The 26,030-nt window shown below is 40.2% G+C and overlaps 1 protein-coding gene and 1 non-coding gene across 14 annotated transcripts in view; both read left to right on the forward strand.

Annotated features, from left to right (window-relative positions):
* The window catches only part of NUDT6 (nudix hydrolase 6), a 77,488-nt gene that overhangs the window by 242 nt on the left and 51,216 nt on the right, over positions 1 to 26,030 (forward strand). For 7 of the 13 annotated variants that reach the window (XM_070474876.1, XM_070474877.1, XM_070474880.1 and 4 more), the window contains exons 1-3: positions 191 to 464; positions 4,625 to 4,828; positions 12,873 to 12,928. In XM_070474876.1, coding sequence (XP_070330977.1) covers positions 227 to 464; positions 4,625 to 4,828; positions 12,873 to 12,928 — 498 coding nt within the window. In that variant the 5' untranslated portion in view covers positions 191 to 226. The other 6 variants (XM_070474885.1, XM_070474887.1, XM_070474883.1 and 3 more) reach the window with 6 other exon arrangements.
* LOC139037926 (U4 spliceosomal RNA) lies at positions 22,752 to 22,889 on the forward strand. Its single transcript, XR_011490864.1, has one exon. It is a non-coding gene; the product is annotated as a U4 spliceosomal RNA (small nuclear RNA).

Genomic DNA, 26,030 nt, shown 5'->3' on the forward strand with positions numbered 1-26,030 from the left:
GGGCAGTGGTGGGAAAGTTTCTCCCGCTTTCCTGGAGCTGGGCAGATTCTTGAAAGGAGCCGGTCGACTGGACTTCGTCATCTCCTCTGCGAAGAGGTAACGCCTGCTCAACTCTGAGACTGGCTTGGCGGCACTCTTCTAAAAGTTACGGTAACTCCAACTTTTCCTGATCACGCGGGTTGAGTGATAAGGAGCGTCCACGTGGGGAACGAGGGTCGGCGCCAAAATGCCGCCACTCCTCTGGGGGAGCTACCAGCGTGTGGTGCTGGCTCTGGCCCGCCGCGCGGTGCTCGGCGCAGGGCCCCGCTTGTCCGCGGGCGGTTCGGGTTGCGCTCGGGACCCCCCTTTCGGAGCTGAGGAACTGCGGGGAGAGCTGGACAGATTTGGAGGCGTCTCCGTGCGCCTGGGGAGGCTGGACGCTCTGGACCGCCTGGACCCGATCGCCTTCCAGAGGGCCTTGCAGGGCCAAGTGCGCCTGGTGCGAGGCTCTCCGGGCTTCTCAGCGTTTTTCGTGAAGTAACCGCGGTCCCCACCCCTGAGTCGCGCTCGAGGGAACGAGAGGGCAGGCGTGACCCGCACCTGTTTTCTGCCTTTCGTTCTTGTGGCGTTGGCGGGGAGGTCTCTGAGGCGGTTGGGTGAAACGGTAACGAGCTCAGACTCTGGCATCTGCAGCCGTTGTTTCAGGTCTTCTTTCTAGTGTGTAACCTCGAGCCAAGTTGTGTAAACCACCATTTTCTCATCCGTAAAACCAGGTAATAGGAACTGGTGGAATTGCTGAGGGATGAAATGGATAACGCGTATCAAGTGCCTCGAACAGTTTCCGCCACAAACTTACCGCTTAGTAAATGTTATTATTGTTTACTGACATTTACCGACCCTTGGTTCTGCTGGGCACTTTGACCAGGACAAAACTGTCGCATCCTAGTATAGGTGGTGGCCAGTGAATAGGCTGGAGCGGTTTGAGTGGTTGTATTTTTACACAGGTTGGATCAGGAGCTGTGGAGACTGTGAACTAGTTTGCGTCTGTTTCACAAAAAGCTGATTGCTTTTTGTAATTAACCGGGGAGACTGATGGAGTGGTTTCAGTCTTTGGTAGGAAAACTCATCACTTTTGAACCTTGAGTCCACTGATAGGAAAGATAACTTGGATAGAGGAGATCTCACTTTGAGAGCCGGTAATCTGGTGGAGCAGCCGGTTTTTCAAGCTGCCCAAGGGTCCTTACAATCAAATTGAAAGCAAGGCATGAAAATTCCTCTTCTCTCATTAAGAAGGAAACTTCAGATCTTTATCCTGTGAAGCAATATGGCGAGTGAGCATCTGTGGAAATGTAATTGAACTAGTTTTAATCTTTAACTATCTTCATTTCAAAACTATTTACCCCTTCACCTTATTTTCTCTCCTCCTCGGGAACAATTGTTAACTGCCAACAGGGTTAACAGTAGGAGAATCAAATCTGTGTAATATGTGTGGGGAGACACAGATGTTTATTGTACACATTTGTTACTTGTTAGTGGTTAAAGCTCTACCTCAATCAGGAAGGCGGAGCAGAAAGTGGGTTGGATTTGGTGTCAGGTCCAGGTTTCAGTCTTCCCTGTGGCTCAGCTGGTAAAGGACCCACCTGCAACTTGGGAGACCTGGGTTCGATCCCTGGGTTGGAAAGATCCCCTGGAGAAGGGAATGGCCACTCCAGTATTCTGGCCTGGAGAATTCCATGGACTGTATAGTTCATGGGGTTGCAAAGATTTGGACACGACTGAGTGGCTCTCTCTTTGACCAGGTTTCAAGTCCCATGTTCTGCCACATGCTTAACCAGGCATTAGGATAACCACCACTGAAAATATCTGCCCCTTAGGTTGCTTATGTGAATAATGCCAGCTCTAGTTACTTTATTGGATAGGTGTGGTGATCAAAGATAAATTACATGAGACTAATTTATAAACTCTGAAGTCTTTCATACTTTTTAATAAAATCCTACTACACTCACTAAGGGCTGGATACTGTTTTAAGGACTTCCAAATTATTAACTCATTTAGTCCTTATAACCTATGAGGTAGGTACTATTATTATCCACATTTCAAAGATGATGGTACTGACAGATTAACTTCTCCTGGCTCTAGAATTTGCTCTTGCTGCACTATAAGAACCATTGCTGGTTTTTTGTTATTGAGTCAAACAAAACTGAATGATGTTGCCTGTAAAAAGAAACTGAAATAAATAATCTGAGAAGAAAGCCTGATAGGAAGTCTAAATCTATTCTTTCTTTTCAAGCAAATAGAACTGATTGTATATAATGTATTAGCAATAGTTGTTTTGCACCTTTGGACGTGAAGTCTATTCTTTTTACCGTTCCTGTTATAAACTAAATTTAGGTGAAGATGTATTTGTGTTGTTAAGCTTCACAAATATCTGTGTGAGTGGGGAAATAACGCTGATTCTGATCTTTGCTATGGCACTCACTAGCTTTGTGACTTTACGCAAGCCAGTCATTTAATAAATGTGAATTGAGCCCAAGCATAAAATCATGTTAACCTGGAGGATTGCAGATGCACAAGATATCGTGTGTGTGCGTGCTCAGTCTTGTCCAACTCTTTGCAACCCCATGGATTGTAGCCCGCCAGGCTCCTCTGTCCACAGAATATTAGGATTAGAAAAATAAATGACAAAAGATGTCATTAGGCATTGTGTAGTAAGTTCTAGTAAATCTATTAGAGGAGTTAAGTTCACATTTGGAAAGCATTTAGGGAAAGCTTATTGCAAAAGAGGTGGTATGTGAGCTCACTTTGAAGGATATATTTGAGCTAAGTAATGAGGGACAGGAGGAAAAATTAAAGTTTATTAGCAAAAAAAGAGGGGGGAAAGTTTTTTTTAAATGATTCTTAGACTTTAAGCATTGGAGCCAGAAGTATACCGGTAAATAAAAACTACTTGAGGATGGCTATAGGAGTCAGCTTTGAATACTGGTATGAAGTTTGAAGCAGCGGCCTTCAGAATATGAAAGCAGCTGGAGAGCAGTAAAATTCAGTGTTCAGTGAGACCAGGACTGGACAAGCATCATTATATAGTTAGCTGAAGCAGTGGGAGTGGACAGATTCTCCAAGTCAGAGTGTGAAGATAAAAGATAGTAAACAAGTGGCTTCAGCTTTTCAGAACTGTTTTTTCATCAACTTTTTCAGAGCTTCAGCTTTTTCCCTTGACTGGAGTGATTGGAAAGGAAGACTTGGGAACTTCCTGTGGTGATCGAAATCTTCTGTAATCCTGACTGGAGTGTGGACTACACAAGTGAATGCATAGGTCAAAACTCAAATGTTCGCTTAGGATTTATGCATTTCACTTTATGTAACGATGGCAGTTTTTAAGAAGATAGCAGAGAAAGTTCGATATGAGAAGGATGTGACAGGACCCCATAGCCCCAAACCAAGAAGTCTGTTAGGGCCCCAAGTTGTCTGTCACTGTGTTAGTCACACTGACTTTGCAAGAGTAGAGAAACAATAGTCCTCAACAGGGAGATGCTTACCTCAGAGGCTGTAGAAGAGGAGGGAATGGAATCTAACCATTAAATAAATGATCCAGTCTTTTCTGCTCTCTCCACTCACATTTTGTAGGATTAATGTAAAGACTGAGATGGTGGATAGAGAAAGGGATCTGAGAAGTTTTTCTAAAACTGTAAAGTATTCATTTCTTCACCTATAAAGTTAGTGGTGACCATACTTGCCTTTTGTGTTGTGAGAACTTAAAATACTGTATCTAAAATGTCTGAATTTTAGTAAGGGCCAGATAAATGTTAGCATCTTTTTCCCCCAACTCAATCTTAAGTAACAAAGTAAGAGAATTTAAAGTCAAAGACCAAAAATGTATTTGAATGTTTGTCATGGTATAATTAATAATAAGGTAAGATTACAAACAACCTACATGTCCAAAATTAGGTTAGTTAAGTAATTTGTGGTACACCTAAATGTATGAGGAAAATTATGCAGTCATTAAAAATATGTTAAAGAATTTTAATGGTAACAAAATGTCTATAATCTATTGGAAAAAAAAAAAATGTTGTAAATTATATGTGGTATGTCAATTCCAAAATTATATTCATGGAAAAAGTGTCTAAATTTCTCTGTATGCTAATGTGAAGTTTTGATTTCTTCATTTTATTTTCAAAATTTTCTAGAACTACCATACATTATTAAAGCAAAATTAATTTTTAACCACCTCAAAATGTATAAACCAAAAAAACCACATACATACTTGAGACAGTAAATAAAAGCCCTTGGTAATCATTTATAAAGACTAAAACTCATTGTTAAAAAGAACAGCATTGGAACAGTAATTTATTTAAATAGGTTTGTGCATTCTACAATTATTGAGCACCAATTGTATGTCAGGTGTTGTCAGATGATGTATAAAGATCATCGCTATATTGACTTCATTTTTAAGAAATAGTGGGGAAATTATGCTGCTGATGTATGTTAACAGGACATTTGTGGGATCCCCCTCACCCCCTCCACCACCAATCGCCAAGTGGAGCTTAAATATGACTTACTGGAGGAAGTGACACCCAGAGATGAGTTTTAATTTATTCCAGTTTTCTCTCTGGAAAATATTTATAGATGTCTGTCTTCTGCGTTTCAGCTGCAGTACAGAAATGGAGATCAGAAGGTAAAGTAGCAGTGTGGCTGCACATTCCCATTCTCCAAAGTCGATTCATTGCCCCTGCCGCTTCCCTGGGCTTCTGCTTTCACCACGCGGAGTCGGATTCATCTGTGCTGTCTCTGTGGCTGGGCGATGGGCCCAGCAGGTTACCAGGGTACGCTACACATCAAGTGGGAGTGGCAGGTCAGTCTCAGACTGAAGGTAATCAGAATCAACTGTTAGAGGGCTACCTCATTTCTTCTTCCAGCTGAAAGTGAAGTCGCTCAGTCGTGTCCGACTCTTTGCGACCCCATGGCCTATAGCCCGCCAGGCTCCTCCGTCCATAGGATTTTCCAGGCAAGAACACTGGAGTGGGTTGTCATTCCCTTCTCCAGGGGACCTTCCCGACCCAGGAATTGAACCTGGGTCTCCCACATTGCAGGCAGACTCTTTACCATCTGAGCCACACTTTATTCATGTGGAATGAATAATTTGATTAAATGATTATCTTCCTTCCAACTGGAGCTAGTGCTTTAAAGAGATGAAGTTTGCCTTATGAATCAGCAGAGGGCAGCACAGAGAACAAGCAAGTTTAGTTTTCCAAAGGATATGTTTGAACATGTTTTACACAGACATTTGAACTCCACTGCTGAAAGAGGAATAGGTAATTGGGATCCAGGAATAGATCATTTCATTATGGTACAGCATGTTAGTATGAATTGTGTGATTTAATAAAACTGTAAAGTTGAATTTAAGGTAAAGCAAACCAGTTTCTCAGTGATTTGAACATGACTTTTTAAAAAAAATTATTTACTTTTTAGATTCCATATATATGTGTTAGTAAGGAAAATTACAGTATTATGTTGGTTAGCCATTACTTCTTAAAGATATTTGACTTAAGGAAGTCATTGTGCCAAACCGTTGTGTAAAATAGTATAATTTAAATAAAGAATTTTGAAGTCAGTGGTTAGCTTGAGTGCTTTGAGTTAAGACAGGAATTCTCAAATTGTGTGTGCACATGCTTACACACTTGTATCTGACTCTCTGACTCCATGGACTGTAGTCCGCCAGGCTCTTCTGTCCATGGAATTTTCCAGGTAAGACTATAGAGTACATCAAAATCACCTGGAGGAGTTGTTGAAGCAGATTGCTGGGACCCAGCCTCAGGAGTTTTTAATTCATTTGATCTGAGGTGGGGCCCGAAAATTGCCATTCAAATAAATTCTCTGCTGTTGCAGCTGCTGGTATTGATGCTGGTTCTCTAGGATGACCCTTTGAGAACAAGGGTTAAGAAAACTGTCAGGTTTTCAGAAAAATGAAAATAGGAAAGAATCCTTCTAATTTATTACAAGGCAGTAATGTGTATTGTAATTTATTAATAATAGCATCATTTGCCTTCATATAATTAGTAAGTTTTAAAAGGTAGTTCTCATCTTCATAGTCTTCTAAGGAGTTGTTCAAGGATTTCTAGTGTTTTCTCTGTCCACAGTCTCACTACCCTGTAGCAAATAGAGACAATTCAGCTTTCCATTCATCTCTGCTTCAAAAGACCCCTTGAAAATTTGATGACAGTCTTACACTGCTTAAGAAAGACATAATTATCAGTTCATTGGTACAGACTTTCAAGTTAGAGTTTCCAGTTAGTACTAGAGAATTGGTAATACATGCATAAAGAGTCACCTATGAAGAACTTGTTTATAACTAAGTACTATATTATGGTTAAGATATGCCATAGGAGTTTAGGGGATGAGAGATCTGGAACTTGACCAGAGTTTTGAAGAATAACCAGGATTTGAAGTGGCCATAGGGGTCAGAAGATACTGTAAGACATTTTTCTAGAAAGATACAGTTTTTTAGATGAAGAGAAAATAGTTGACATTTTTTGTTAAAATCTACAAGATGTAGCTGGTTAAGGAAGTCAGAACATGCCACCCTCAAATATGCCAAAGTGAAGACAATTAAGAGGTAGCAGGAAGGGCTCTCTGCCTGACCCTTTCTACCTAAAAGCAGGGCATAAATTTTTTCTATCATAAAGAGGAGAACATTATCACCAGAGATGGGAAGTTGACATTGAGATAAATCTGTACAAACCTTATGAAATAACAGGTAAAAAAGGTGTTAATCACTCAGTTGTGTCTGACTCTTTGCAACCCCATGAACTGTAGCCCTCCAGGTTCCTCTGTCCATAGAATCCTCCAGGCCTGAATACTGGGGTAGGTTGCCATTTCCTTCTCTAAGGGATCTTTCCAACCCAGGGATCGAACTGGTGTCTCCCACAGTACAGAAAGATTCTTAACCGTCAGTACAAACCTTATGAAAACAACCATTATATTCTGCTAGTTTCCCCATATAGTTAATTCCTCTGCACTTTTTTTTTTTTTTTTTTACCGTTTACCACCCCTAGAACAAAGCCCTCTTTCTTTTGTCATTTCTGCACAATTTTTCCCTCTTTCCTAGAATGGTATATAAGCCCCTGGGTCTAAACACTTTGAGGAGGTTTTCATTTCTGTGGAGACCTCCACCCAGGCCACATGGTAATATTAACACCAAATAAAATGTACATATTTCTTATCTATTAATCTGTCATATGTCAGTTCAGTTCAGGTCTCAGACACAGAGCCGAAGTGAGTAAAGGGAAAAAAATCTTTCCTCCTCTACATTGCAGTGGAGTGAGCTTTGGCTTTCCTACTCTCTTCAAACAGCTTCTATCTGCCTCAGAGCTTTTAAACCTGCTGGCTTCTCTTCCTGCAGTGCTCTTCCAGAAGGCTTTGTCTATTGAGCTCTTTAGAGCTGAAATATCTCCTCAGAAAAGTTTCTGACCTTCCTGCATAAAATAGTCCTCCCACCTGCCAATCCCATCATCCTTTATCCAGCTCTTTTTTTTTTTTTTTTTTTTAATTTGGCCATGCCAGGTCTTAGTTGCAGTGTGTGAAGTCTTAGTTGTGGCATGTGGGATCTAGTTCCCCCACCAGGGATCAAACCCAAGCCCTCTGTATTGGGAGCATGGATTCTTAGCCACTGTACCACCAGGGAAATTCCCAGCTCTGTTTTTGTTTGTAGAACTTATCACAATTTGAAATTATTATGTCCTTAATTGTCCCCACAGTAATGTGAAGTCCAAGAAGGCAAATATTTTATCTGTCTTGTTTACCTCTTAATCCTCAGATTAAACACAGTGTCAAGCTTCCCGGGTGGCACAGTAGTAAAGAATTTGCCTGCCAATGCAGGAGACACAGAAGACACAAGTTTGATTCTTGGGCCAGGAAGATACCCTGGAGAAGGGAATGGCAACCCAATCCAGTCTTCTTGCCTGGGGAATTCCATGCACAGAGAAGCCTGGCAGGCTGCAATCCATGGAGTTGCAAAGAGGTGGATACAACTGAGCATGCTTGTAAAAATACAGTGTCTAGTATAACCTAGGTCCTCAATAATTATTTCTTGAATGAATGGTTGGATAGATCTTCAAATGGTAATGTCAGCCTTCTGAAAAGGCAATTGTGTGGTGAAGGTACAGTATTGGACAGCGAGAGTACCTGCTTGTGACCCAGAAAGGACATCAGTTTTAAGGCTTTGAGAAGTTGGGCACTCAAAATTATACCACACACAGGATTTTTATGAAAAATAGTATAGTACCTGTCTAGTCATCATAATAATTGAATCCCTAATCTCTTTGGGTTTCAGTTCACTTCAGTCAGTCACTCAGTCATGTCTGACTCTCTATGACCCCATGAACTGCAGCATGCCAGGCCTGCCTGTCCCTCCTCAACTCCCGGAGTTTACTCAAACTCACGTCCATTGAGTTAGTGATGGCATCCAACCATCTCATCCTCTGTCATCCCCTTTTCCTCCCACCATCCATCTTTCCCCAGCATCAGAGTCTTTTCAAATGAGTCAGCTCTTCACATCAGGTGGCCAAAGTATTGGAGTTTCAGCTTCAGCATCAGTCCTTCCAATGAATATTCAGGATTGATCTCCTTTAGGATGGACTGGTTGGATCTCCTTGCAGTCCAAGGGACTCTCAAGAGTCCTCTCCAACACCACAGTTCAAAAGCATCAGTTCTTGGACACTCTGCTTTCTTTGTAGTCCAACTCATATATGACTACTGGAAAAAACATAGCTTTGATTAGACAGGCCTTTGTTGGCAAAGTAATGTCTCTGCTTTTTAATATGCTGTCTAGATTGGTCATAACTTTTCTTCCAAGGAGCAAATGTCTTTTAATTTCATGGCTGCAGTCACCATCTGCAGTGATTTTGGAGCCCCGCCCCCCCCCAATAGTCTGTCATTGTTTCCACTGTTTCCCTGTTTCTTTGGGTTTATTTCGCTTCTATGTTGTGACCAGCAGAGGTCGCTCACATTGTGTTTAACAGTGCTGTTTTTGGCTCATGTTTATAGTGAACTAGGGAAAAGTTCTGGAGAAGGCAATGGCAACCCACTCCAGGACTCTTGCCTGGAAAATCCCATGGCTGGAGGAGCCTGGTAGGCTGCAGTCCATGGGGTCTCAAAGAGTCGGACACAGCTAGCTGAGCGACTTCACTTTCACTTTTCACTTTTATTCACTGGAATAGGAAATGGCAGCCCACTGCAATATTCTTGCCTGGAGAATCCCAGGGATGGGGGAGCCTGGTGGGCTGCCGTCTGTGGGGTCGCACAGAGTCGGACACGACTGAAGCAACTTAGCAGCAGCAGCAGGGAAAAGTTTGATTTGTGTAATGACAAATTATCAAAAATTAAGAGTAGATTTTCTTGGTATTTCTTTGGCATTCAACTCATGTGAAGTCCAGTTAAATTATTTGTTTTTGTTGTTAAGTTGCTAAGATATTTCCATCTCTTTGTGACGCCATGGACTAGAGCACTCCAGGCCTCCCTGTCCTTCACTATCTCCCGGAGTTTGCTCAAACTCATGTCCATTGAGTCAGTGATGTCATCCAGCCATCTCATCCTCTGTCACCCCCTTCTTCTCCTGCCCTCAATCTTTCCCAGCATCCAGGGTCTTTTCCAATGAGTTGGCTGTTTATATCAGCTGGCCAGAATATTAGAGCTTCAGCCTCAGTCTGTCCAATGAGTATTCAGGGTTGATCTCCTTTATTATTGACTGGTTTGATCTCCTTGCTGTCCAAGGGACTGTGAGGGTCTTTTCCAGCACTACAGTTCAAAAGCATCAATTCTTTGGTGTTGAGCCGCCTTTGTGGTCCAACGCTGACACCTGTACATGACTATTGGAAAAAACCATAGCTTTGACCATACAGACTTTTGTCAGCAAAGTGATGTCTCTGCTTTTTATATGCTAAGTTTGTATAGCTTTCTTCCAAGGAGCAAGCCTCTTTTATTTTCATGCCTATAGTTGCCATCAACAGTGATTTTGAAGCCCAAGAAAATAAAATCTGCCACTGTTTCTACTTTCTTCCCAGCTGTTTGCCATGAAGTTATGGGACGGGATGCCATGATCTTAGTTTTTTGAATGTTGAGTTTTAAACCAGTTTTTTCACACTCCTCTTGCATGCTCCTCAAGAGGCTCTTTAGCTCTTCACTGTCTGCCATTAAACTGGTATCATATGCATATCTGAGGTTGTTGATATTTCACCCTCAATCTTAGATTCCAGCTTGTGCTTCATCCAGCCTGGCATTTCACATGATATACGCTGTATATAAGTTAAATAAGCAGGGTGACAGTATATAGCCTTGACATACTCCTTTCCCCATTTTGAACCATTCCATTGTTCCATGTCCAGTTCTAACTGTTGTTTCTTGACTTGCATACAGATTTCTCAAGAGGCAGGTTAGGTGGTCTGGCATTCCCATCTCTTTAAGGATTTTCCACAGTTTGTTGTGATCCACACAGTCAAGGGCTTTAGCATAGTCAGTGAAGCAGAAGTAGATGTTTTTCTGGAATTCCCTTTTTCTATGATCCAGTGGATTTTGGCAATTTGATCGCTGGTTCTGCTGCCTTTTCTAAATCCACCTTGTACATATGGAAGTTTTCAGTTCACATACTGTTGAAGCTTAGCCTGAAAGATTTTGAGCATTACCTTGCTAGGATGTGAAATGAGTGAAATTGTACGGTGGTTTGAACATTCTTTGGCATTGCTCTTCTTTGGGATTGGAGTGAAACTGACCTTTTCTAGTCCTGTGGCCACTGCTGTTTTCCAAATATGCTGGCATGTTGAGTGCAGCACTTTAACAGCATCATCTCTTAGGATTTTAAATAGCTCATCTGGAATTCCATCACTTCTACTAGCTTTGTCGTAATGCTTCCTAGGGCCCACTCAACCAATTATAGTTTATATTTTCTAATAGAAGCCAACATTAATGTTAATTATCTCACTTTGTGGTTTTCTTTCTTGACTTTGAAGTGCTAAAATGGGATGTTTAAATTTCAGAGAAAATTCTTCTTCCATTTGTTGCATATATCTATCCCCTACTGTATTGTATCTGTAATATTTATTACCACCTCACTGATGTGACTTAACAGCAGCAGCAGCATGTTCTATGTGAGCTTCCCAGGTGGTGCAGCGGTAAAGAATTCGCCTGCCAGGCAGGAGACACAGGAGATTTGGGTTCAATCCCTGGATCAGGAAGATCCTCTGGAGTAGGAAATGGCAACTGACTCCAGTATCCTTCCCTGGATAATTGCATGGACAGAAGCGCCTGGTGGGCTACAGTCCATGGGATTGCAGAGTCGTACACGACCAAATGACTACCATCACCAGGTGGCGCTGGTGGTAAGTAATTCACCTGCCAATGCAGGAGAAGTAACAGAGGTTCTATCCCTGGGTGGGAAAGATCCCCTGGAGTAGGAAATGGCAGCCCACTTCAGTGTTCTTGCCTGGAGAATCCCAGGGACAGAGGAGCCCGGTGGCTACAGTCCCTAGGGTCGCAAAGAATCAGACACTTCTGAATCAGCTTAGTTTGCACACATGTTCTACATAATTTATTTTTCATTTGTAACCTTCTCGTACCAGCCTCAGAACAAGAGCCTCATAATGATAGGGCATTTTGTTCACCACTGTATCCTTGTGGTTCAGTTGCTAGGTTGTGTCTGATTCTTTGAGACTGTATCCTTAGCAGTTGGAAAAGTGCCTGACACAAAAAAAGGATCTCAATTCATACACTATAAATATAGAACCTACATGTAGTATAACATAGGAGCTCAATTAATATTGAATGAATGAATAGAAAATATATTTTTAACAATATCTTCCCACATTATGTAAATACAAATAATGTTTAAATTATAGCCTTTAAAGAGAATGCAGATCTTTATGTGAAAGTTGCTCAGTAGTGTCTGACTCTGTGACCCCGTGGACTATAGTCTGTGGAATTCTCCAGGCCAGAATACTGGAGTGGGTAGCCTTTCCCTTCTCTAGGGGATCTTCCCAACCTAGGGATCAAACCCAGGTCTCCTGCATTGCAGGCAGATTCTTTACCAGCTGAGCCACAAGGGAAGCCCAAGAATACTGGAGTGGGTAGTCTATCCCTTCTCCAGCGGATCTTCCCGACCCAAGAATCGAACCTGGGCCTCCTGCATTATTGCAGGTGGATTCTTTACCAACTGAGCTATCAGGGAAGCTCTGGATCATTAAAGTGTCATTTTATTTTTGACCTAGCATTACCCAAGGAGAGAAAAAACTAATTTTTGTGTCCCTAATATCTAGCAAAATGCCTAGTGTGCTGGGCAGTGTATATGTTGAATGAATAAATCAAAGAAATGGTCTAGAACTTTAAAAGTATAAACCGTTGATTAAAAAGTATTCTGTAGCAACATATTGGTAAGTTATAAAGTTGTGTACATAATGTGATAAGGGAATTTAAGTGACTTTAAGGAAGAAGTCTTGAACTGAATGTTGAGATATTTGAGATTTGTATCATGTTTATACATAGTGATTCAAGGAATAAATATCAAAATGGAAAAATCAATCCATTGATTCAGTGGATATTTTTAAGCACTTAAAATTGGACACTAAATGCTTAATAGAAAGAGTATTTTAACTGTATCATCAGGAATAGATGATCTAGAGAAGGAGATACAAATGATTATTCTGTAAGATAGCATATGCTAGAACCATCGTTGTTACTTTCAGCCACTAAAAGACCCAAGATAACTGAGCAACTGGTTTCTTACTGAAGTTAACTCTTCATGGATGAGGTGGTTATTTGAACTAGGCCTTCAGATGATCACAGGTAATAGTGTGGGAGTAATCTGAGGTGAAGGAAATTCATATTTCTCGATTATCTTTTTCCCCCAACAGGAGCTGTATTTGATGAAAATACTGGAAAAATACTGGTCGTCCAAGATCGAAATAAAGTAAGTTGCTTCTTCTTTATAGTTGCTTTCTAAATGTTTACTTCTGTGTAGAGAAAAATAATGTGTGCAAGCTTTGATTTGCTTAAAAAATTATAGATTTTTTTATTTACTGCAGTCAGTATTTTTATTGACATGTGGTTGATTTACAGTGTGTTAATTTCTGCTGTGTAGCAGTGATTCAATTATACATATATACACATTTCTTTTTTAATAGTCTATTCCATTAAAGTTTATCAAAGGATATTGAGTATAGTTCCTTGTGCTATAAAGTAGAACCTAGTTGTTTATGCATTCTATGTATAAAAGCGTACATCTGCTAACTCCAACCTCCATCTCTCCATCTCTCCCCCAACCGCCTCCCCGTGGCAACCACCAGTTTGTTCTGTATGTCCATGATTCTGTTTCAGTTTCATAGATCAGTTTGTATCATATTTTAGAATCCACATATGAATGATATCATGTAGTATTTATCTTTCTGACTTTACATAGTGTGATAATCTCTAGTTCCATTCATGTTGCTGCAAGTAGCATTATTTCATTCTTTTTTTCCCCAAAGATTATTTAATCTTTTGACTGTGGTGGATCTTCATTGCTGCATGCAGGCTTTCTTCAGTTGTTCTGAGCAGGGGCTACTTTGCATTGTAGTGTGCAGCCTTCTCATTGAGGTGGCGTCTCTCGTTACAGAGCACAGGTCCAGGTGCTCAGGCGTCAGTAGTTGTAGCATGTTGCAGCTTGCAGGCTCCAGAGTGCTGGCTCATTACTGTTCCACACGGGCTCAGCAGCTCCACAGCATATGGGACCCTTCTGTACCAGAGGTCAAACCAGTGTCCCTTGCATTGCAAGGCAGATTCTTAACCACTGGACAACCACAGAAGCCCTGTCTTGTTCTTTTCTTATGGATGAGTAGTATTCTATTATGTGTATATATATGTACCACATCTTTTTACAGGTTTTTCTATTAAATGGTAGCTTTGGTGATACAGAATTCTATTATATTTTCTGTTGACCAATCATGATACAATGGTATTAAGTGAGTGATAGTTACATAATCACACCTGTAAAATATTTTGATCAGTTTTCACAGTCAATAGCCAGACAAAATAAAAGATAATTACAATTGCAAGCCATAATGGGAACATGATTAATCTAACAATAGAATAATTACATACAGTTTGGGGGGTGTCAAGCAGAGTGATGTGTTAAGTGAAAGTGCATACATGCACATGTTTTCATTGACCCAGCCAGTGTATGTCTTTTGTTTGATACATTTAATCCATTTACCTTTAAGGTAATTAATGATATATATGATCCTATTACCATTTTCTTAATTGTTTTGGGTTTATTTTCTGTAGGTCTTTTCCTTCTCTTCTGTTTACTGCCTAGAAAGTTCCTTTAACATTTATGGTAAAGCTGGTTTGGTGGTGCTGAATTCTCTTAACTTTACTTGTCTGGAAAGCTTGATTTCTCCATCAAATCTAAGTGAGAGTCTTGAATTCTTTTTCTGGAAGGTTGCCTATCTCCACTTCATTTAGTTGTTTTTGGGGGGCTTTTATCTTGTCCCTTTCTCTGGGACAAAATTTCTGCTTTTTCATCCTGATTAACTTTCTTTAATATGGTTTTTGTTCTAGCCCCCATGAACTGTGGTTCTTCTTGCTTCTTCTGTCTTGCTCTGGTGGGTAGGGCCTTGTTTGTAAATTTTTTATCCAATTATCTGCTGATGGGTGGGGTTGTGCTCCCTCCTTGTTAGTTGTTTGGCCTGAGGAGACCCAGCCCTGGGGTCTAAGGGCTCTGTTTTTGCTGCTGTTCAGTTGCCCAGTTCTGTCCGACTCTTTGCCACCCCATGAACTGCAGCAGGCCAGGCCTCCCTGTCCCACACCACCTCCCAGAGTTTGCCCAAGTTCATGTCCATTACATCAGTGGTGCCATCCAGCCATCTCATCCTCTGACGCCTTCTGCCTTCAGTCTTTCCCAGCATCCAAGGTCTTTTCCAGTGAGTCGACTGTTCGCATCAAGTGACCAAAATATTGTAGCTTCAGCATCAGTCCTTCCAGTGAATATTCAGGGTTGATTTCCTTTAAGACAGACTGGTTTGATCTTCTTGCTGTCCAAGGGACTCTCAAGAGTCTTCAGCACCACAGTTCAAAGGCATCAATTCTTCTGCGCTCTGCCTTCTCTATGGTCCAACTCTCACAACCATATATGATCATTGGAAAGACTGTAACTGTAACTATATGGACCTTTGTCAGCAAAGTGATATCTTTGCTTTTCAACACACTATCTAGGCTTGTCATACCTTTGATGCCAAGAGCATTTGTCTTCTGATTTCATGACTGCAGTCCCCATCCACAGTGATTTTAGAGCCCAAGAAGAGGATGTCTGTTACTTCTTCCATCCTTTCCCCTTCTACTTGCCATGAAGTGATGGGGCCAGATGTCATGATCTTAGTTTTTTTAGTATTTACTTTTAAGCCGGCTTTTTCAATCTCCTCCTTCACCTCATCAAGAGGTTCTTTAGTTCCTCTTTGCTTTCTGCCATTAAGAGTGGTATCATCTGCATACATGAGGTTGTTGATGTTTCTCCTGCCAATCTTGACTCTGGGTTGTAACATCCAGCCTGGCATTTCCCATGATGTGCTCTGTGTATAAGTTAAATAAACAGGGTGACAACAGACAGCCTTGTCACACTCCTTTCTCAATCCTGAACCAGCCAGTTGTTCCATACACGGTTCTAACTGTTGCTTCTTGACTTGCATACATGTTTCTCAGGAGAGAGGTAAGAGGTCTAATATTCCCATCTCTTTGAGATTTTTCCACCGTTTGTTATGATCCACACAGTACAAGGCTTTAGTGTAGTTAATGAAACATGTAGATGTTTTTTGGGAATTCCTTTGCTTTCTCTATGATCCAGCAAATGTTGGCAATTTGATTTCTGGTTCTTCTGCCTTTTGTAAACCCAGCTTGGATATCTGGAAGTTCTTGGTTCATGTAATGCTGAAGCACACTATGCAAGATTTTAATCATGATCTTAAATGGCAACCCACTCCAGTATTCTTGCCTTGAAAATTCTATGGACAGAGGAGCCTGGCAGGCTACAGTTCATGGGTTTGCAAAGAGTCAGACATGACTGAGCGATTTGACTTTGCCTTACTTTCCTAGCATGGGAAATGAGTACAATTGTCCAGTGGTTTGAACATTCTTTAGTACTGTCCTTCTTGGCATTGGGATGAGGATTGACCTTTTCCAGTCCTATAGCCACTGCTAAGTCTTCCAGATTTGTGGACATGTTGAGTGCAGCACTTTGATAGCATTATCTTTGGGGGTTTTAAATAGCTCTACTGGAATTCCATCACATCCACTAACTTGATTGACAGCAATGCTTTTTAAGGCCCACTTGACTTCACACTCCAGAATGTCTGGCTCTGGATGAGTAACCATACCATTGTGGTTATCTGGTTAATTAGGGTCTTTTTTTTGTACAGTTCTTCATGCATTCTTTCCATCTCTTCTTAATCTCTTTGACTTCTACTAGGTTGCTGTTGTTTCTGTCCTTTATTGTGCCCATCTTTGGATGAATTCTTCCCCTGATATTTCCAATTTTCCTGAAGCTCTAGTCTTTCTCATTCTGTTGTTTTTCTGTTTTTCTTTGCATCCTTCATTGAAGAAGGCCTTCTTGTCTCTCCTTGCTTTTCACTTTTCCTCTTCAGATAACCATTTTGCCTTCTTGTTGGGGTGAGTTTGTTCACTGCCTTCTGTACTATATTACAGACCTCTGTCCATAGTTCTTCAGGCATACTGTTTACTGGTTCTAATCCCTTGAATCTATTCATCACCTCCACTGCATATTCATAGGGGATTGAAGTCATACCTGGCTAGCCTGGTGCTTTTCCCTGCTTTCTATAGTTTAAGACTGAATTTTGCTTTGAGAAGCTGATCTGAGCCACAGTCAGCTCCAAGTCTTGATTTTGCTGACTCTAAAGAGCTTCTCCCAGAGAAGGCAATGGCACCCCAGTCCAGTACTCTTGCCTGGAAAATCCCATGGACAGAGAAGCCTGGTAGGCTGTGGTCCATGGGGTCACTAAGAATCGGACACGACTGAGCAACTTCACTTTCACTTTTCACTTTCATGCATTGGAGAAAGAAATGGCCACCCACTCCAGTGTTCTTGCCTGGAGAATCCCAGGGACGGGAGAGCCTGGTGGGCTGCCGTCTATGGGGCCGCACAGAGTTGGACACGACTGAAGTGATTTAGCAGCAGTAGCAGCAGCAAAGAGCTTCTCCATCTTCGGCTACAAAGAATGTAATCAATTTGATTTCAGTATTGACCCTTTGGTGATGTCTATTTGTAAAGTCGTCTCTTATATTGTTGCAAAAGGATGTTTGCTATGACCAGTGCATTCTCTTGGCAGAATTCAGTTAGCCTTTGCCCCGCTTCATTGTGCTCCAAGACCAAACTTGCCTGTTACTCCAGGTATCTTGGCTTCCTACTTTTGCATTCCAATCCCCAATGATGAATAGAACATGTTTTTTTGGTGTTAGTTCTAGGAGTCTTCTAGGTCTTCAAGGAACTGATCAACTTCAGCTTCTTTGGCATTGGTGGTAGGGGCATAGACTTGAATTACTGTGATGTTGAATGGCTTGCCTTAGAAACAAACCAAGGTCATTCTGTGGTTATTGAGGTTGCACCCAAGGATGGCATTTCAGATTCTTTTGTTGATTATGAGGACTGCTCCATTTCTTCTAAGGGATTCTTGCCCACAGTAGTCGATACAGTGTCTTCTGGATTAAATTCGTCCATTCCCGTCCATTTTAGTTCATGGATTCCTAAGATGTCGGTGTTTACTCTAGCCATCTCCTGCTTGACCATGTCCAATTTACCTTGATTCATGGACCTAATATTCCAGGTTCCTATGCAATACTGTTCTTTGCAGCATCAAATTTTACTTTCATCACCAGGCACATCCACAACTGAGCAACATTTCCACTTTGGGGCCAAGCCACTTCATTCTTTCTGGGACATCTTTAGTAGATGTCCTCTGCTCTTTCCCAGTAGCATATTGGACACCTTCTGGCCAGGGGGACTAATCCTTTAGTGTCATATCTTTTTGTCTTTTTATACAGTTCATGAAATTCTCACGGCAAGTATACTGGGATGATTTGCCATTCCCTCCTCCAGTGGATCATGTTTTGTCAGGACTCTCCACTGTGACCCATCTGTCTTGGGTGGCCCTACATGGCATGGCTCATAGCTTCATTGAGTTACACAAGGCCCCTTGCCACAACAAGGCAGTGATCTGGGAAGGGCTCTGTAGTAGGGTTAATGGTGACCCCCAGGAGGGCTTATACTAAGGGGGACCTTCCATGACTACTGCTGCCGGCGCTCCAGTCCCAGTGATGAGCCCCTGCCAACCCACACCTCCACAGGAGACCCTGCAACACTAGCAGCGGTTTTGGTCAGTATCCTGTTGAGTCACTGCTCCTTTCCTCTCGGTCCTGGTATAGGCACGGTGTTGTTTGTGCCCTCCAAGACTGGAGTCCTCATTTCCCCCAGTCCTGTGGAAGTCCTGTCATCAAATCCCACTGGCCTTCAAGGTCAAATTACCTGGGGATTCCCAGTCCCTTTTTCAGATCCCCAGGCTGGGAACCCTGATGTGGGGTTCATAACCTGTGCAACAGTGGGAGAACTTCTTTGGTATTGTGGATCACCCACTGGGTGGTCATGGGATTTTATTTTATTGTGATTGCGCCCCTCCTACTATCTCTCTGCAGCTTCTTCTTTGCCTTTGGATGTGGGATATCTTTTTTTGATGGGTTCCAGTATCCTCCTTTCAGTGGTTGTTCAACAGCTAGTTGCAATTTTGGTGTTCTCACAGGAGAAGATGAGCACCCATCCTTCTATTCTGCCATCTTAAACTGGAACTACCACATCTTTATTCATTCATGTGTGGAAGGTCATTTAGGTTGTTTGTGTGACTGGGCTATTGTAAGTAGTGCTGCTGTGAACATAAGCATGCAAGTATCTTTTTGAATTTGCATTTTGCTGCATCACATGGTAATTCTATTTTTAGTTTTTTGAGGAACTTCCATTCTGTTTTCCATAGTGGCTCTACCAACTTATATTCCCAGCAATAGAGTAGAAAGGTCCCCTTTTCTCCACATCTCCTCCTGCATTTGTTATTTATATAGTTTTTAGCGGTGGCTATTTTGATTGGTGTGAAGTGGTACCTCGTTGTAGTTTTAATCTGCACTTCTCTAGTAACTAGCAGTGTTGAGCATCTTTTCATGTGCTTATTGGATGTCTGTATTTCTTCTCTGGAGAAATATCTATTTAGGTGTTATGTCCCTTTTTCAATTGAGTTGTTGGTTTTGTGTTACTGAGTTGTTCAAGTTATATTTTGGAAATTAAGCCCTTGTCGGTCTCATCATTTTCAAATATTTTCTCCCATTCTGTAGGTTGTCTTTTCATTTTGTTAATGGTTTTTCCTTTGCTCTGCAAAAGCTTTTAAGTTTCATTAGGTTCCATTTGTTTATTTTCTTTTCGTTTTCATTACGAGGTGGGTTAGAAAAGATCTTGCTGTGATTCGTGTCAGAGTGTTCTGCCTGTGTTTTCCTCTAAGAGTTTTATAGTATCTGGCCTTGTATTTAGGTCTTTAATCCATTTTGAGCTTATTTTTCTGTGTGGTGTCAGGGAGTATTCTAATTTCATTCTTCTACATGTAGCTGTCCAGTTTTCTGGGAACCACTGTCTTTTTCTCCATTGTGTATATTCTTGCCTCCTTTATCATAGAGTGTGTGTATGTGTGCTTAGTCATGTCCAAGTCTTTGCAACCCCATGGAATGTAGCCCACCAGACTCCTCTGTCCATGTAATTTTCAAGGCAAGATTGCTGGAGTGGGTTGCCATTTTCTATTCCAGGCCATATTCTTGACCCAGGGATCAAACCCATGTCTCTTACATCTCCTGCATTGACAGCTGTATTCTTTACCACTGCACCATGTGGGAAGCCTTTGTCATAATTAAGTGAACATAAGTGTGTGGGTTTATCTCTGGACATTCTGTCCTGTTCCATTGATCTATATTTCTATTCGTGTGTCAGTCCCATTCTGTTTTTAAATACTGATGTTAAATTGGATTGTTTACTTAATTTCTCTTTCCAGTCTTTCATTGTTAGTGTATAGAAAGGCAACAGATTTCAGTGTATTCACTTTGTATCCTGAAACTTTAATACTGAATTCATTGGTGAGCTCTAATAGTTTTCCAGTAGCATTTTTAGAATTTTCTGTGTATCATGTCATCTGCAGTCAGTGATAATTTTACTTCTTATTTCCAGCTGAGATCCCTGTTAATTTCTTTTCTTCTCTGATTGCTGTAGTAAGACTTCATAAACGATGTTGAATTATAGTGGTGAGAATGCACATCCTTGATTTGTTTCTGATCTTAGAGGAAATGCTTTCAGCTTTTTACTGTTGAGTAAGATGTTAGCTATGGGTTTGTCATATATTTCCTATATACTGAGGTAGGTTCCCTCTGTGCCTACTTTCTAGAGTTTTGTTTTGTTTTTGTTTTTTTCCATAAATGGGTGTTTTTTTCCAAAAGCTTTTTTCTGCATCTATTGAGATGATCATATGTTTTTATTCTTCAATTTGTTAATGTGATATATCACACTGATTGATTTGTAGGTATTGACAAATCCTTATATCCTTGAGATAAATACCACTGGATCATGATGTATGGCCCTTTTAATATATTATAAAATTTAGATTGCTGGTATTATGTTGAGGATTTTTGCATCTGTATTTAGTGATGTTGACCTGTAATTTTCTTTTTTTGTGATACCTCTCTGATTTTGGTATCAGGGTGATGATGGGCTCATAGAATGAGTTTGGGAGTGTTCTTTCCTCTGCAATTTTGGGGAATAATTTCAAAAGGGTGGGTGTTAACTCTTCTCTAAATGTTTGATAGAATTAGCCTGTGAAGCCTTCAGGTCCTGGACTTTTGTTTGTTGGGAGGTTTTTAATCACAGTTTCAATACTTGTTAACAATCTGTTTATATTTTGTATTTCTTCCTGCTCAGTTTTGGAAAATTATACCTTTCTAAGTATTTTTCCATTTCTTCTAAAATGTCTGTTTTATTGGTATATAGTTGCTTGTAGTAGTCTTTTATGATCCTTTGTATTTTTATGGTGTCTGTTGTAACTTGTGCTTTTTCATTTCTATTATTATTAATTCAAGCCCTTTCCCCTTTTTTCTTGATATGTCTGGCTAAAGATTTATCAATTTAGTTAACTTTTCAAAGAACCAAGCTTTAGTTTCATTGATCTTTGCTATTTTCTTCATCTCTATTTCATTTATTTCTGCTCTAATCTTTCTTTTCTTTCTCCTCTCTTTAGGTTTTATTTTTTCTTCTTTCTCTAGTTGCTTTAAGTATAAGGCTAGGTTATGAATTTGAGATTTTTTTCTTGTTTCTGGAAGTAAGATTGGATTGCTATTAAACTTCCCTCTTAGAACTGCTTTTGCTGCATCCCATAGGTTTTGGATCATCATTTTTGTTTTTATTTGTCTCTCTGCATTTTTTGATTGCTTCTTTGATTTCTTCAGTGATCCATTAGTTATTTAATAGCATACTGTTTAGCCTCCATGCGTTTGTTTTTTATAGTTTTTCCTGTACTTGATTTCTGACCTCACAGCATTATAGTTGGAAAAGATGCTTGACATGGTTTCAAGTTTCGTAAATTTACTGAATCTTTTTGGTCCAAAATATCAATCCTGGAGAGCATTGCATGTGCCCTTGAGAAGCATATATATTTTCTGCTTTTGAATGGAATGCTCTATAAGTATCAGTTAAGTCCATCAGGAATAATATGTCATTTAAGGCCTGTGTTTCCCTGTTGATTTTCTGTCTGGATGATCTTTCCACTGATGAAAGTGGGCTATTAAAGTCCTCCACTATTGTATTACTGTTGATGTCTTCTTTTATGGCTGTTAATATTTGCCTTATATATTGAGGTGGTCCTATGTTCAGGACATATATATTTATGATATACCTTCTTAGATTGATCCCTTTATGTACCATCCTTCTTTGTCTTTTGTAATAGACTTTATTTTAAACTCTATTTTGTCATATAGGAGTGGATTTGAGATTTTTCTTATTTCCAGGGGTAAGATTGTATTGCTATAAACGTCCCTCTTAGAACTGTTTTTGTTTGCTTAGAACTCTTTGGCTCTCTTTAAATTCCATTTGTATGAAGTGGCAGTACAGAGCATGATACAATTTTTTTAACTTTTTAAAAAAAATATGTTGATTTAAAATATTGTTTCAGGTTTTAATTGAATCAGAATATTGAACAAAGAATATTTCAGAATATTGAGTAGAGTTCTTCTGCTAAATAGTAAATTCTTTTTGCTTATCTATTTTATGTATAGTGTTTTGTATCTGTTAATCCCTTACTCCTAGTTTATCACTCCCAACAATGTTCCCTTTTAGTAACTTTGTTACATGAATCTGTTTCTGTTTTATATATATAGATTCATGTCTATTATTTTTTAGATTCCACTTACAGTTAGTATCTTGTATTAGTCTTTCTGTGACTCACTTAACTAAGTATTCTTTAGATCCATCTATGTTGCTTCACATGGCAATATTTCATTCCTCTTATGTCTGAGTAATATTCCATTGTAAATATATACCACAGCTTCTTAAGTCAGTGGTTTGTTTCTGAGAACAAGGATTTTTTCTGTGCCTTGGTTTTTGTGAATAGTAGTGCTGTGAACATTATTGGATAGCTATCTTTTTAAATTAGAGTTTATGTCTTTCTGGATATGTACCAAGCTTTGTGCAGTGGCACTGTTGTAGCCAGTGAGGTTTATCTGAGGTATGATTATTGTTAGTTGGATACATAACCAGGAGTAGGATTATTGGATCATGTGGTTTTTCTATTTTTAGTTTTTTAAGGAACCTCCATGTTTTTTCCCATAGTGGCTGCACCAGTTTACATTCCCACTAGCTGTGTAGAAGGGTTCCCTTTTCTCCACACACTGTCCAACATTTATTGTTTGTTGACTTACTGCTAGTGGCCATTCTGACCAGTATGAGGTGATATACCTCACTGTAATTTTGATTTGCATTTCTCTAAGAGTTAGTGATGTTGCCTGTTGACCATCTGTCTGTCTTTGGAGAAATGACTCATATCCTCTACCCATTTTTCGACTGGTTTGTTTTTTTGTTATTGAATTGTATGAGATGTTCTTATATTTTCAAAATCAAGCCCTTGCCAGTCTCACCATTTGCAAATCTTTTCTCCCAGTCAATATGTTCTCTTTCATTTTGTTTATGGATTCCTTTGCTGTGCTAAAGCTTTTACAGATTTGATTAAATCCCACCTGTTTAATTTTGCTTTTTTATTTTTATTTCTTTTCAACACCAGAAACCTTTTCTATTAGCGTTCAGCCAATTAACAATATGATGGTTTCAGGTGAACAGTGAATACATATACATATATCCATTCTCCCCAAAACTCCTATCCCATCCAGATTGCCACATAACCTTGAGCAGAATTCCATGTGCTATACAATAGGTCTTTGCTGGTTATCCATTTTAAATATAGCAAATATAGCAGTATGTACCTGACCTTTCAGAGTCCCTAACTAACCCTTCCCCCCGGCAACCATAAGCTTGTTTTCTGTGAGTCTCTTTCTGTTTTGTAAGTAACTTCATTTCTATCATTTCTTTTTAGAGTCCACATATAAGGATGTCATATGATATTTATCCTCTGTCTGACTGCACTCATATGACACACTCTAGGTCCATGAATGTTGCTGCAAAACATCTTATTTCATTCTTTCTAATGGCTGAGTAATATTCCATTATATATATGTACCACATCTTCAGCCATTCCTCTGTTGGTGGACATTTAGGTTGCTTCCATGTCTTGGCTATTATAAACATTGCTGCAGTAAACACAGGAGTGCATGTATCTTTTGGGACCATGTTTTTCTCTGGATATATGCCCAGGAGTAGGATTACAGGGTCATATGGTAGCTCTATTTTTAAGGAACCTCCACACTGATCTCCTGGAGAAGGAAATGGCAATCCACTCCAGTATTCTTGCCTAGAGAATCCAATGGACAGAGGAGCCTGGTGAGCTGCCGTCCATGGGGTCACAGAGTCGAACATGACTGAAGTGACTTAGCATACATGCATGCATTGGAGAAAGAAATGGCAACCCACTCCAGTATTCTTGCTTGGAGAATCCCAGGGACAGGGGAGCCTGGTGGGCTGCCGTCTGTGGGGTCGCACAGAGTTGGACACTGCTGAAGTGACTTAGCAGCGGCAGCAGCATACTGGTCTCCACAGCGGCTGTACCAGTTTACATTCCCACCAAAAGTGCAGGAGAGTTCCCTTCTCCATGTTCTCTCCAGCATTTGTGCTTTGTGATTTCTTGATGCTTAATAGCCATTCTGACCAGTGTGAGGTAATACCTCATTATAGTTTTGACTTGCATTTCTCTAATAACTAACAGTGTTGAACATCTTTTCATGTGTCTATTGTCCGTCTGTATGTCCTTTGGAGAAATGTCTGTTTAAGGCCTCTAAACAAAAAGGAATAGATTGTTTGTTTTGATTTTACTATGCTGTTTGTAAATTTTGGAGACTAATCCCTTATCAGTCACATCATTTGCAAACTTTTCTCCCAATCTGTGGTTGTCAGACAACCAGCCAGTCTGTGTCTCTTGGTTGGGTGCATTTAATCTATTTACATTTAAGGTAATTATTGATATGTATGCTCCTACCCTGATGCTGGGAGGGATTGGGGGCAGGAGGAGAAGGGGATGGCAGAGGATGAGATGGCTGGATGGCATCACCAACTTGATGGATATGAGTTTGAGTAAACTCTGGGAGTTGGTGATGGACAGGGAGGCCTGGCGTGCTGCAATTCATAGGGTCACAAAGAGTCAGACATGACTGAACAACTGAACTGAACCGAACTGAACTGAACTGATGCTGCTATTACCATTTTCTTAGTTGTGTTTATTTTTTGTAGCTTTTTTTTTTTTTCCCCTCTGTTCCTGCCTAAAGAAGTTCCTTTAGCATTTGTTGTAAAACTGGTTTGGTGCCAAATTCTCTTAACTTTGGCTTCTCTGGAAAGCCTTTGATTTCTTCATCAAATCTGAAGGAGAGGATTTCTGGGTAGAGTATTCTTGGTTATGGGTTCTTCCCTTTTATCACTTGCCATTCTTTTCTGCCCTGTAGAATTACTGTTGAGAAATCAGCTGATACCTTATGGGTTTTCCTGTGTATGTTATTTGTCCTTTTTCCCCTGTTGCTGTTAATATTTTATCTTTGTCTTTAATTTTTATTAGTTTGATTACTGTGTGTCTTGGTGTGCTCCTCCTTGGGTTTATCCTGCCAGGGACTCTCTGTGCTTCCTGGACTGGGTTGACTATTTCCTTTCTCATGGTGGGGAAGTTTACAGCTATTATTTCTTCAAATATTTTCTCAGGTCCTTTCTCTTTCTCTTGCTCTTTTTTTCCTTTCTCTCTCCTTCTTTTGTTTCTGGGACCCTTATAATATGAATATGGATGGCATTTAATGTTGTTCCAGAGGTCTCTTAGGTTGTCTTAATTTTTTTTTCATAATTTTTTCTATATTCTGTTTTGTGGCATTGATTTCCACCATTCTGTCCTCCAGGTCATTTATCCATTCTTCTGCCTCAGTTATTCTTTCCTTCTAGTGTATTGTTCATCTCTCTTTGTTCTTTAGTTCTTCTGGGTCTTTGCCAAACATTTCTTTTTGCATCTTTTCCTGTTCTTTTTTCTGAGATCCTGGATTATCTTTCCTATAATTATTCTGAATTATTCTACATAGTTGCTTATCTCTTCATTTAGTTGTTTTTCTAGGGATTTATCTTGTTCCTTCATCTGGGACATAATTCTATTTCTTTTCATTTTGTTTAGCTTTCTGTGGTTGTGGTATTAGTTCTGGAGCCTGCTGGGATTGTTGTTCTTATTTCTTCTGTTTTCCCTTTGGTGGAAGAGGATAAGTGGCTCATGTAAGCTTTTTGATGGGAGAGACTGGCTGTGTGGAAAACTGGGTCTTGCTCTGGTGGG

This window comes from Odocoileus virginianus, chromosome 12, assembly GCF_023699985.2.
Source record: "Odocoileus virginianus isolate 20LAN1187 ecotype Illinois chromosome 12, Ovbor_1.2, whole genome shotgun sequence".
In the NCBI taxonomy this organism is placed as follows: Eukaryota; Metazoa; Chordata; class Mammalia; order Artiodactyla; family Cervidae; genus Odocoileus; species Odocoileus virginianus.